This window comes from Hordeum vulgare, chromosome 2H, assembly GCF_904849725.1.
Source record: "Hordeum vulgare subsp. vulgare chromosome 2H, MorexV3_pseudomolecules_assembly, whole genome shotgun sequence".
In the NCBI taxonomy this organism is placed as follows: domain Eukaryota; kingdom Viridiplantae; phylum Streptophyta; class Magnoliopsida; order Poales; family Poaceae; genus Hordeum; species Hordeum vulgare.
The window spans coordinates 91,242,113-91,254,602 of NC_058519.1; the positions used below are offsets into that span (position 1 = coordinate 91,242,113).

Below are 12,490 nucleotides of genomic sequence, written 5' to 3' on the forward strand. Positions count from 1 at the left end.
TAACCCGGGAGGGGCAGCACCGTAACTTCGGGCCCGCTAGTCGCGTCGCCGTCAGGCCGGTCGTCAGCCGCGGCGGCCACCGCGGGCTTGGGTTGGGTTCCGCGACCCTTCTCTTCCCGGTGCCCGGGTTCCGCGATCCTAACCAGAGTTGAGCGCTAGCGACGACGGGAGCCCCACCTAACCCACGCACCCAGACAGAGTCCCAGACCACCGTCCAGGCCGGGGCAGCCGCGTCATTTCCGCGCCCTTCGCACACCCTTCCGCAGCTCCCCGCTGCCTTTTTCCTCCCCCTCACTCTCTCCCCCCCGAAGCAAATATTCCAATCCGACGGCGCCGTGGCCCGAGCCGAAGAATCCCGTGAAGCCGCCCCCGCCGCCCGGATAAAAATTCCCCCCATATCCCCCCTCGGGAAGCGGGCGATTGGAGCGGGGAGGACTGAGCACCGAGGAGCGGCGGACGGGCTTCACCCGGTCGGATCATCGCATGGCGGAGATGCACAAGTACGGGCTGTCCAACCAGCCCCCAGGTGCGGATTCGCCTCTCCCTACCTCTCTCTCTCTCTCTCTTCCCCCGGCGGTTGATCCGTACGCCCGCCTAGGGATTTCGCGGGGTTTTCCCGGTTCGCCGGCGGAGGTTTTCGGTGATTCTATCAGGGTTTTGGTGGGGCCTTGCGGGGAGATTTAGGGCCTCCGCCTTCGGGCGATTCCTCCGGGTTGCGAATTTTTGGAGGCCGCTCTGTTTCTATGGGTTTAGAGTTCGGAATTTATTTCTAGCGCCTTCTGTAGAGTTTAGACTCGCAGTTGATTCGGGGTTGGATTAGGAGAACGATGAAAACTAATCGGGGCATGGTCGAAACCTAACGGCATGCTAGTGTTGATGAAAGCGAGTTCCGAGTAAGTTACTGCTGTTGTTGGTTACTGACTGACTAATGTCGTTGTTAATTCGCAGATATCCCCCAGATACTGCAAGAAGCTCAGAGTCGATGGCTGCGGCCCACAGAAATCTGCCAAATACTGTCGAATTACAAGAAGTTCTCCATTGCGCCCGAGCCGCCAAACAGGCCTCCAAGTATGCCTTCTCTTTATTTGGAATTTCGGACCAACTTCTTAGAAAAACGTTGACACCACCACAGTGGCTATTTATCATTTCTCACCCATTCGGCTTGAAGGTGTGGAGTTATGTGCTAGGTTTCTGTGCTCGTCATATTTTTCTTCTGTAGCATGGAAGTGGCACGCCGATATTCTAAAAGTCCAACTTATTGAGGTCCTAGGAAGTGCTGTTTTGCTAGGACTGTTCCAATTTCAGTCAGCAGTTCCAAGGGGCCTAAAAATCTTTTAACATTGGTATTAACATGCTACAGCCTGGAATAATAGTCCCATAAAGGGAATATCTACCTCATCTCGCATTAAAAATTTATCTAAGGCTGCCATTGCATGAAATATGTGGAGCATGATCCAGGGAATAACCTTTTAAAGCATCAACCATGCGAACCGGCTCCTTTAAGTTTAAAAAGATGAGTGATCATCCATCCATTAATCACTAGTCACTTCACAATGGGGCTAGACAAACAAATGGCATGGGACCAGGTGGCTTATGGTACTACTTGGATGTTTGGATTATTTTGTGCGGTTGTACTTCCATACGAACTCCCTGTTTGTAGGGATAGGTGCCATGCTTATTATTATTGTTTCTTGGTTTCTTTTTCCTCTGTATCTTGTGTGCTGTATAACCCGTACCTGCTTGATTTGTACCTGGTAAGTACATGCTGGTCATTTTGCGAAATGACATACCAATACTGATATGGGTTTTTTATCCACGTCATTCTTGTAGGTGGTTCACTATTTCTGTTTGACCGGAAAATATTGAGATACTTCAGAAAGGATGGACACATCTGGAGAAAGAAGAAGGATGGCAAGACAGTTAAGGAAGCTCATGAAAAACTGAAAGTATGTACAAGCTCTTCCACAGAGGACTTCCTTCCTATATAATTTGAGAACACCCTGCAAATGATGGATACTGTTGTTCACTTCTTCATGAATCACTTCAAGTCTACAAATCCTATAGTATCACTATTCTCTTAACATGTATAGTTGCTCTATACTGCTCTACAGGCTGTCCTATACAAACTTTACCCATCCCTATTCATGGGAGATTGCTGTTTTCAGTCTCCAAGCTACAACTTAAAAAAATATCTGTCCCTAAAGTTAATGGAAAATATATAGATTTTGAACATATTAATGCTGATTGCTCAGAGACTCGGGAAGTTTGAAAAGTTTAAACTGTTTTCCTTGATGACATCTTTATGTAACTAGAAGAAGTGATCATAAACTTTCTGTATCTCTTGTCTTGCAGCTTTGATAGCCCGCAGTTTTTTTACTCTTAAGCTTTCTATTGATGAAGAAAATTACGTGGTCTGGTCTAAATAGTTACAATAATTTTATTGTAGCTCTCTGTTCTTTTCTTGTGCCCTTATTACTGGAACAGTGAAACTGAAGCTTGTCCTTTTAGGTTGGCAGTGTTGATGTACTTCATTGCTATTATGCCCATGGGGAAGAGAATGAGAACTTCCAAAGACGGACCTATTGGTTGTTAGAAGAGTAAGTGCTGAATAATGCAATAAATTCTTTGAGTATAATGTAAATCAGATTCCAAAGCCAATTTGGATAGTCTAATGATAGCTGAAATGATATCACAACAGAAGCATGACAACATGCCATGATGATAATCATCTCCTATTTTTTTCCCCAGGGGTTTCATGAATATTGTTCTTGTGCACTATCTTGAAATCAAGGTACGTATAGTTTCATCCATGATGAACTTTTGACTTTCTTTTGTAAGTTTGTGATAGTATCAACTGAAAACCTCACATGCATATTAGTACCAACTTTGCTGGTATGCAGTGCACATCCACACCTCCATTTGCAATAACCTTCCCCATAAAGTAAACAAAGGAATGGATAACGAATATGTACAGGGCACCACACACACACACACACACACACACACACACACACACACACACTGTGACTGTCATAGTGCAAACTATAACTGCACTTCATCAATATGTTCTGCATGCATGTTGTCTCTTGTAAGTTTCGTGTACCAACTAGTAGAACCAAAAGTCTGAACTGATGGAGAAGGTTGGGCAATCAACATATGCTTCAAAACCCCCCTCACGTGTGCACTGTTCAAAAAATCTTCCGATTCAGCGATTTATCTTCCGACTTATGGCTACTCTTGGGGTGACAGATAAGATTATGCCTTATGTTCACCGTTTATCATTTTGGACGATTTATCACTATGACAAGCGATTTATTTTGTATCTAACAATAAATCGGGCCTATTCATAGCACTATGTTTGCAAGAACTATGTTTATTTGCGTTTTGTGGAACTTGTTAGGTAATATGTAATGTTTCCTATTTTGTTTGTCATTAGACGAGGATTCAAAGGCTAGGAATCAAGGTAAAACTTATGTCCAATATTGTTTTGGTGTTGAGTGTCATATTTTATTGTTGGGAACCTGGGATTTACAAAAAAAATGGCTGATTAATAGTCGACCGATAAAATCGATTAATCGACCGATTTCCGATTAATCTCTAATCCCCAGCTGACCGAGACGCTAACGATAAGCGATATCCTCAACATTGCACGTGTCTATGATTAAGCCTATACATGGACAGAAAGAGGGCTAGCATATTTTTAATTTAAATTGCGAAAGCCAAGACTTGAATCTCTGACACCATATTAAGTTTCCTGCACCAACCAGCAGAACGAAAAGTCCAAACTGATGGAGAAGTTTGGGCAATCCACATATGCTCCAACAGTCTCTTTGATTTACCACTTTATTTATGAATATTGCTTTTCTTTATCTGATTTGGTAAGTAAAAATGGTTTCAGGGTGGCAAACAAAGTTTCAGTCGTTCGAAAGAAGCTGAAGATAGTCCTGCTTGTTCAAATTCTTTTGCTAGTCAGAGCCAGGTAGCCTCCCAAACTATGGATGCTGAAAGCCCATATAGTGGACAGATTTCGGAATATGAAGATGCTGAAACAGGTCTTGCTGTTTCTCTATCTTCATTTGGCATCATCTGCACTCAGTATATATTAGGTGATGCATATATTCAATAACGTAACTTCTTACAGTGTATCTAAAGCAAAATTCGGTGCCACAGATAATTGTCGAGCAAGCTCCAGATACCACCCTTTCATTGAGATGCAGCAGCCTGTGGATGGAGCCATGATGGATAATCGGTTGGGTACTCCAGCTCCAAGTACTTCCGTAAATAATCTAGGCAAGATTTGTATTCTACCAACCTTCTGACTTCTGAGCTATTTCTCTAAATATTGACTTCCGTCTCAGATTTCGTTTTACAAATGTTGCAGGTTATCAGGATGAAAAGCAGGCTAGAACAGCTAACATAAGCAATAATTTTGTTACTCACCATGGCATAGCTAGTGTGTTCAATGATGTTGGAGCTGGATTAAGGAGTGGTTCCAAAACTGCACTTGATTCAGTGCACTTTGGTGAGCCCTTTCCAGAATATCCAACTGGATTCACAGAGCCGACACTCTATTCTTCTGTTACCACCATGGGCTCTGGCAATCTGGATGATAACTCTCGCTTAGAAACATTGATGACTGAGGCACTGTACACCAACAATCTTACTCAAAAGGAAACGGATGCGCTCAGTGCTGCAGGCATGACATCCTCGCAGGTGATTTGCAGTTTTCTTCTGTTAATTTTCTTGTTGTCTTGTGAGATGTTTGTTTCCGTGTAGCAATCATGCAACTTCTCTACACATGATCTCCTTTGTGCCTACTGTTGAGTCCTTGAGACCATTGCAGAGGTGTAGGAAGGTCCTTTCTGCTGTGCTTTGTCACAGGACTACTGCACTATACCTCCGTTTATCTGATTGCACTTTGTAATTTGGAGTTCCCCTATAATGTTCCAGTGAGAAATATTAAGGGTACTATGTTTCACTGCCTTTAAGAAGGGCATATTCATTTTTTAACTCTTCAGTATCCGTTGCTGCCTGATGTATATTATGTTCCAATGAGGAATATTTAAGGGTACTATTTCACTACCTTTAAGAAGGGGTTATTCATTTTTCAACTCTTCAGTACCCACTGCTGTCTGATATATATTGCACATGAGAATAAATTAATGGCAGTGGTAACATGTGCCGACCAGCTTTAAGAAATTGTTTGTCTGACTAATCCCATATGTGTACTTACTTCACAATAAACTAAAATATTATCCCAAATTTGCAGGTGCATAATGATAGCTATACAGATGGAAGCATGGGATATCCGCTATTAAAGCAGTCATCATTGGACCTCTTTAAGATTGAGCCCAATGGGTTGAAGAAATTTGACAGCTTCTCAAAATGGATGAGTGATGAACTTGCAGCTGATCTGGATATCAAATCCAGTTCTGATGCTTTCTGGAGCAGTACTGAAACTGTAAATGTTGCTGATGGCTCTAGTATGAGTATACCTATCAACGAGCAGCTAGATGCATATGTGGTCAGCCCCTCGCTTTCCCAAGACCAGCTCTTCAGCATTATTGACGTTTCTCCAAGCTGGGCGTACACTGGCTCTCAATATAAGGTTTGCAGTTTTTTCTTATTTCATTCTGCTTTTATTTTGGCAATAGGCATGTGAACGAACTGGTATGCTCTATGTTGAGCATTCTGTTATAGATTTCTAAAAGTTATAATGATTACCATTAACCATCCTTATTCCGCTTGTCACCCCAATGCAGGTCTTAATTACCTGCTAGTATGCTCTATGAGACTTCTAAATGTTATAATATTACCATTAATCATCTTTATTCTGCCTGTCACCACCAATGCAGGTCCTAATTACTGGTACATTCTTGACAAATAAAGAACATGTCGAAAATTGCAACTGGTCATGTATGTTCGGGGATGTTGAAGTGCCGGTTGAGGTTTTAGCAGATGGCTCCCTGCGCTGCTATACACCAGTACATCAATCTGGACGAGTTCCATTTTATGTGACATGCTCTAATAGGGTAGCTTGTAGTGAAGTAAGAGAATTCGAGTTTCGTGATTCCGAGACCCAGTATATGGAGGCGGCAGATCCCCATATTACTGGTATCAATGAAATGCATTTACATATCCGTCTTGAGAAGTTGCTTTCCCTGGGACCAGATGACTATGAGAACTATGTTTTGAGTGTTGGAAATGAGAAGTCTGAGTTAATCAGCACTATTGGTTCCCTAATGCTTGATGATAAATTTACAAACCCATCAGCACCAGCGGACGAAAAAGAATTTTCTGCTACACAGGACAAGAATCTTGAGAAATTGGTCAAAGATAAGTTGTATTATTGGCTTATCCATAAGATACATGATGATGGGAAAGGTCCCTGTGTGTTAGGCAAGGAAGGGCAAGGCGTGATCCATTTAGTAGCTGCACTTGGCTATGATTGGGCTATAAGACCAATTATTGCTGCAGGCGTACATGTGAACTTCAGGGATGTGCGTGGATGGACTGCGCTTCACTGGGCTGCGTCATGTGGAAGGTAATGCATTAATGTTTGTACCTGTCAGTATTTCATGTTTACTCTTCTCTGTTGAACTTACAGTGTCTATTATTTAGAGAGCGGACAGTTGGTGCCCTGATAACAAATGGAGCTGCAGCTGGTGCACTAACAGACCCAACTCCTCAGTTCTCATCTGGAAGAACACCTGCTGATTTAGCATCAGACAATGGACACAAAGGCATTGCGGGTTTTCTTGCTGAGTCTGCCTTGACAAGTCATCTTTCAGCACTTACATTGAAAGAAGCAAAGGGTTGCAATGTGGAAGAAATATGTGGATCCGCTGAAGCCGATGGCTTTGCAGAACCAAGTTCTGCTCAGCTTTATCGTCAAGATTCTCAGGCAGAGTCATTAAAAGATTCACTTAGTGCTGTTCGTAAATCAACTCTAGCTGCATCCAAAATATTTCAAGCTTTTAGGGTGGAGTCATTCCACAGAAAGAAGGTGGTTGAATATGGAGATGATGATTGCGGATTATCTGATGAGCGCACTCTTTCACTTGTTTCTCTTAAAAATACCAAATCTGGACAGAATGATATGCCGCATTCTGCTGCAGTTCGTATCCAAAACAAGTTTAGAGGATGGAAAGGAAGAAAGGAGTTTATGATTATTCGACAGAAAATCATCAAGATACAGGTATGCTCTGTTCTAATCTAACAAATCCCATCTTGTTGTATGCCTAACTCATATAACCACATAATAATGGTGCATATTCTCTTGTAGCACATCCATATGATTGCTGACATGACAATTAGTACTTAGTACTTAACTCTTTTAGCGCTTTAACTTGGGATTTAATATTCGCGTTCGAGGCTATAGACCAACTAAGTGGTTTGATGGGTTTATGCTTCAAATATACATGTTGACTTCCCAGAGTCACAAGTGAGATGGGGGTGTTGAAGGGTATATGTGGATTGCCTAGCCCTTTCCATCAGTTCGGGCTTTTGGTTGCATTAGCTAGTGCATGAAGCTTAACACTATGGAACAATCTGTGTTTATGTTAAACGAACAACTGTTTTAATGTGGTTTATACTCCAGACATTTTAATAGTACTCTGCTCCTTTGTATTTTTTGGGATAATTTGGAATTGTAAATAGTTTTAACCATTAACTGCTTCAAAGCTGAGACTAGTGTATGTTACAAGTTGTAGTTTATACTCCAGATACTTTTGTAGAGCGAGTGCCCTGTTCCATTGAATCTTTTGTGGTACTTGGTCATTTTGAATGTTTGCTTATTCCAACTTCCACTAATTTAAATAATTGAAGCGAGATTGTTTAACAACTAGCAAAATCACGTTTTAGATGAGAGAAAATTTAACATAAAGCCAAATGTTATTGTAGTAGTCTTGAGAGAAAATTTAACATAAAGCCAAATGTTATTGTAGTAGTCTTGACTCTTGAATTGCAGATGTTGTACTATCTTGATATGAGTAATTCTAGTTGTGTTGGGCTGTCAACTAGTATAAAAATGCTATTTTCTATTTATTTTGACATTGCTAATGGATTATACTTATATTCGTGTTTTTCACTAGGCTCATGTAAGAGGACATCAAGTAAGGAGAAACTATAGAAAGGTAATCTGGTCAGTGGGCATCGTGGAGAAAGTTATACTGAGGTGGAGGAGAAAGGGAAGGGGCTTGCGTGGTTTCCAACCTGACAAACAACTTGAAGGGCCGTCCTCGCAGATCCAACCTGCAGAAGGTGGAACTGCAGAAGGTGAAGATGAATATGATTTCTTGAAGGACGGTAGGAAGCAGGCTGAAGGCAGACTACAGAGGTCATTAGCTCGTGTGAAATCAATGACTCAATACCCAGAAGCAAGAGAACAATACAGTAGGCTGCAAGCCTGTGTTACAGAACTACAAGAGTCCAAGGTTCGCTTCCTTTTGCATGACATATTATTAGCATCTTAAATCATCGTAACATGAAAATCAAACATGCAACATACATTCCCTCCTATTATTTATCCTACTTAACTTTGCTGAAGCGCCCGTCTGAGCATGGCATGAACCAATACTTTCATCTAACTGGAACTGTATCTTTTATGGTTTTGGACAGGCGATACAGGATAAGATGCTAAGCGACGCAGCTGGGGTCGATGGAGGTGATTTCATGGTTGATTTGGAGGATTTGTGCGCAGATGAGCTTTTAGACACACCGATGTCCACTATTTTGTGACGTTGATGGGCTTTTACTAGACCAGTTAGGCTGTGACTTGTTCGTTTTACCAGACTAGTTGTAAATTCTTGTGCTAGATGTTCACTGCTCACCATTTGACTCGATATAACTAATACATCGGACATATATAGTTCTTCTGTTAGTCACTTTTGGTTTATGCATGGACTCCTCCTTTGCTGCTGAATTGCAGCGCACTGTTTTCCTTTTCTTGAGAGGCTCAAGTTTAGCTGGGATGAAAGTTAGCACTGACCACGGACCGTTTTCTTCTGGGAGGTCAAACTACGGCCTATTTTTGAGATCAAAACAAATATAGCCGAGACCAACGATGAGCCCCTCTCTCACCAAAGATGAGCAAACCGAGATGGTTTCCTATCAAAATGAAGGCAGGAAGGTGAACTAGTGAGAGGAGCATAAGCTTCTGGCCACTTTGAGACTACTAAATTTGACCTTAGGCTCGTGCCAAACTGCGAACATCGATATTTTCCCCCTCTCTTTAAACACTATTTTACTTCTCCACCTTTGTTATTACTGTCCAAGTTGAACAACAAACATATCGGGACATGATACGGCAATTTAGATTCGTACACTTCCTCTGTCCGGGTGCATCGAGCGCTAGGCGCTGCAGCGCTAACAGGATGCACAGAAAGGGGAGCTCCTATCCAAAGCTGCAGGCATCCGTTAACGATCTGACGTCTGCAGCATCGTTGGCATGGGTTGGCCCACTAGCATGCTGTCTAGTTTTTCTTATCTGTTTTTTTTTCTGTTAATCCAATAGAAACAAGTGTCCAGATTTTTTAATTATTACGAAAATAAAAATACAAAATCAAAAAAGGTTTACAGATTTAAAGAAAAAGGTTCATCCATTTGAAAAAGGCTTCATATCTTTGAAAAAGGATCATCAGTTTGGAAAAAGTTCATTAAATTTGAAAAAAACTTAATAGAAATTAAAAAAAAGGTCATGTATTTTAAAAAAGTTCATTGAACTCAATAAAATTTCATAAATCTTAGAAAATTTTATCAACTTTGATAAAAATTCATCCAGTTTCAAAAAGATGTTCATCAAATTTCAAAAAAGTTCATTGATAAAAGAGTTCATAGAAATTTGAATATTTTAGAACAGGTTCATCGATTTTCAAAGAAAAGTTAATAAATCTTAAAAAATATTCGCTAAAATTTTAAAAAAAATTATCGATATTTATAAAAGTTCATAGAATTAAAAAAAATCATCAACCGGTGAACAAATGGGACGAACGTCACATGCGCCAATTAACAAAAAATGCACGTTAAATAGCGTCTGTGGCGTCAAATAGAAAATGCGCACGAAAACGACCGCAAAATCCTGACAAAAATGAAAAGAAAAAAGAGAGACCCCAAAACGATAGACTTGCACTTTGGCTCATAAGCCAAAAAACGCCTATTTATGAGCTTTTGGATTGTCATAAGCTGAAAGCCAAAGTCAAAAGCTCATAAATAACTGTATTTTATTTATAATTTGAAAGCCGAAGTCAAAAGCTCATAAATAAATATATTTTATCTGTAAACCAAAATGCAACAGTCTGTACCTCATACCCTTTAGTGACTCACGCGAACATGCACTAGGTTTTACTTGCCTCCCGTCGGCATTAGCATCGATCTACTTCGTCTCATGTGCCCTTAGAGCCATGAAGGTGTGGTGGATCTCGGCCTTTGCCAGCGGGGAGGCTCCGTTTTTAGTTTATTTTTCTAGTTTGGTTATGCTTTGTGTCCTCCTCATGAAAACGAGGTGACGACAACTCCTTAAAAATGGAATAAGATTATTCCTAGCTAACTCATGTCTCGACGATGCGTGTAGCATCGTATGAGGGTGTGTGGAGGTGTGTCTACAATGAACCTTGCGGTCGAGTGTTTGTCTTCGATGGATCCGCTTTGATACGGTCTTCGCCCGTGTGTGTGCATGTGTATGCAAATTGGATCCTTCTGATGTACACTTTTCTTCATCAACCATGGTTGATGTTCTGTTGCACAGGTCTTCTGAGGCCTTCGCGCAATGAATTTTTGAATGTATACTACAATAAGGTTGCCCAACTCTCATGAGGAAGGGGTGATGATGATGGTACACCTTCTGCTCACTTCAGTATTCGCACTCATCTCTACGTGGTCTATAGATCTAGATGTAATCTCTATTTACCTCTAACGCTCTTTGTACTGCCTTGACAGTTGATGAATAGCTGGAAAAGTTTCCACAAAAGTAAATTAAGCCTAACTAAAGATACCCTAAGCTACTCCCCTTAAAACATCTATAAGTCACTAATTAAATCTAGAGTTTATGCTTCTCACAGAAAAATGCACTTGATGCCCTTTGGTGTATTTTCCTAAAAAAGAAAGAAAGATTGACAAACCACGCAAACCTGGCCAAATGGACCGTCCCGACCACCCCTCACTAAACAAGCCTGGCATGACATGGCCATGACAACCCGTTTATAAGCGGACATATTATGTCAGCATGCATGCTACACTTCCACGCCAGACACGACACATTAGTTAAGTGTGTCGACCCCGTGACTCTGTTATGGGTTACGTGTTTTGGGGTCAATTTAGGTTGTTTTGAGACTTTTGGGCCTATATATAAAAAATAAATTTTAAAAAACATTGTGTGCAGCCATGCGAACCTCACTTTGCGGCCGAGGCACAACCCCCGGCATTCTGCATGCCGAGCACGACCCGGTTAGCCACGTGCCGAGCCACACCCATGATGGGCTGAGCATGTGTGCTAACACGCGACACACGGTCCAATTGTCGGGCAAAGGTGGCCATTTGGGTCAGGCCAAGCACGACGAGACGGTAGCCCGCGTGCCAAACCATGATGGGCTTGGCCCGACACAAATTTAATTGGGCCATGTGAACGGCATGGCCCATTTACCTTTTTATATTAGCGTTAAAACATGGACCTCCTATGTGCCACTCGTTGTGGCCGATTGTCGAGCGGACGCACACGGGGTCGCCCCACTAGGCCAGCCTAGTTTTTTTTTTATCTTACGAAAATCTGATAACTTCCTTTTTTGCTATTCCTTTTTCCCTTTTCTGCTTATTTCCTTTCTCTTTTTCTTTTTTGGTCCGTATTTTCTTTCTTTCTTCCTTTTCTTTTTGAATTTGAAGCAAACACATTTTTGAATTTGAAGAGCATTTTTTGAAAATCCAGAATTGTTTTTAAATTTATGAACAGTTTGGAAAACGACATTTTTTTTGTAATTTGGAACATTTTTTAACAGCAAGAAGATTTTTCGAAATTTAAGAACAACTTTTGAACATGAACTTAGTTTAAAAGCTGTACAAAATTTTGATATTTCGAATTTTTCTTGGAATTACAGAATATTCTTGAAAGTACCGAAAATTTGCTTAAAATACCAAACATTTTTGGAAAATCTCAAACATTTTTTGAAGTTATGATTGTATTTGAAAAACGACAACTATTTGAAATTTAGAACATTTTTTTAAAAGGCAAAAATATTTGTAAAATTTGAAGAACAATTTTTAAAACCGAGAACATTTTTTTAAAATCATGAATATTTTTTGAAGTTATGAATGTTTTTTAAAAACGGCAAGTAATTGAAATTTAGAACATTTTTCGAAAAAGACAAAGACATTTTTCCAATTTGAAGAACAATGTTTGAATATCCAAAATATTTTTTGAAAACACAAACATTTTTTGAATTTATGAACAAATTTTGGTAATCAACATTTGTTAAAAAGTCGGAACATTTTTTGAAATTTA

At 40.6% G+C, this 12,490-nt stretch overlaps 1 protein-coding gene across 2 annotated transcripts; it reads left to right on the forward strand.

Annotated features, from left to right (window-relative positions):
• The first annotated feature begins 291 nt into the window (after nt 1-291).
• On the forward strand, nt 292-8,881 carry LOC123425246 (calmodulin-binding transcription activator 1-like). Of its 2 annotated transcripts, XM_045108920.1 has the most exons (13): nt 292-526; nt 949-1,068; nt 1,831-1,946; nt 2,509-2,597; nt 2,749-2,791; nt 3,899-4,052; nt 4,171-4,290; nt 4,382-4,713; nt 5,270-5,608; nt 5,856-6,544; nt 6,622-7,198; nt 8,094-8,435; nt 8,620-8,881. In XM_045108920.1, exons 1-13 carry the CDS (start codon nt 484-486, stop codon nt 8,737-8,739), a joined length of 3,084 nt encoding a protein of 1,027 aa, XP_044964855.1. In that variant the 5' UTR covers nt 292-483; the 3' UTR covers nt 8,740-8,881. The 2 variants fall into 2 exon arrangements, with proteins under 2 accessions (XP_044964855.1, XP_044964856.1); XM_045108921.1 differs by lacking the exons at nt 292-526; nt 949-1,068; nt 1,831-1,946; nt 2,509-2,597; nt 2,749-2,791 and having other exon boundaries at nt 3,960-4,052; nt 4,142-4,290.
• The last annotated feature ends 3,609 nt before the right edge of the window (nt 8,882-12,490 follow it).

Coding starts and splice junctions, on each gene's coding strand:
- LOC123425246 (XM_045108920.1), top strand. CDS start 484: ATGGCGGAGATGCACAAGTACGGGCTGTCCAACCAGCCCCCAG. Junction 1,947..2,508: donor AAGCTCATGAAAAACTGAAA/GTATGTACAAGC, acceptor TTGTCCTTTTAG/GTTGGCAGTGTTGATGTACT. Junction 2,792..3,898: donor TGCACTATCTTGAAATCAAG/GTACGTATAGTT, acceptor AAATGGTTTCAG/GGTGGCAAACAAAGTTTCAG.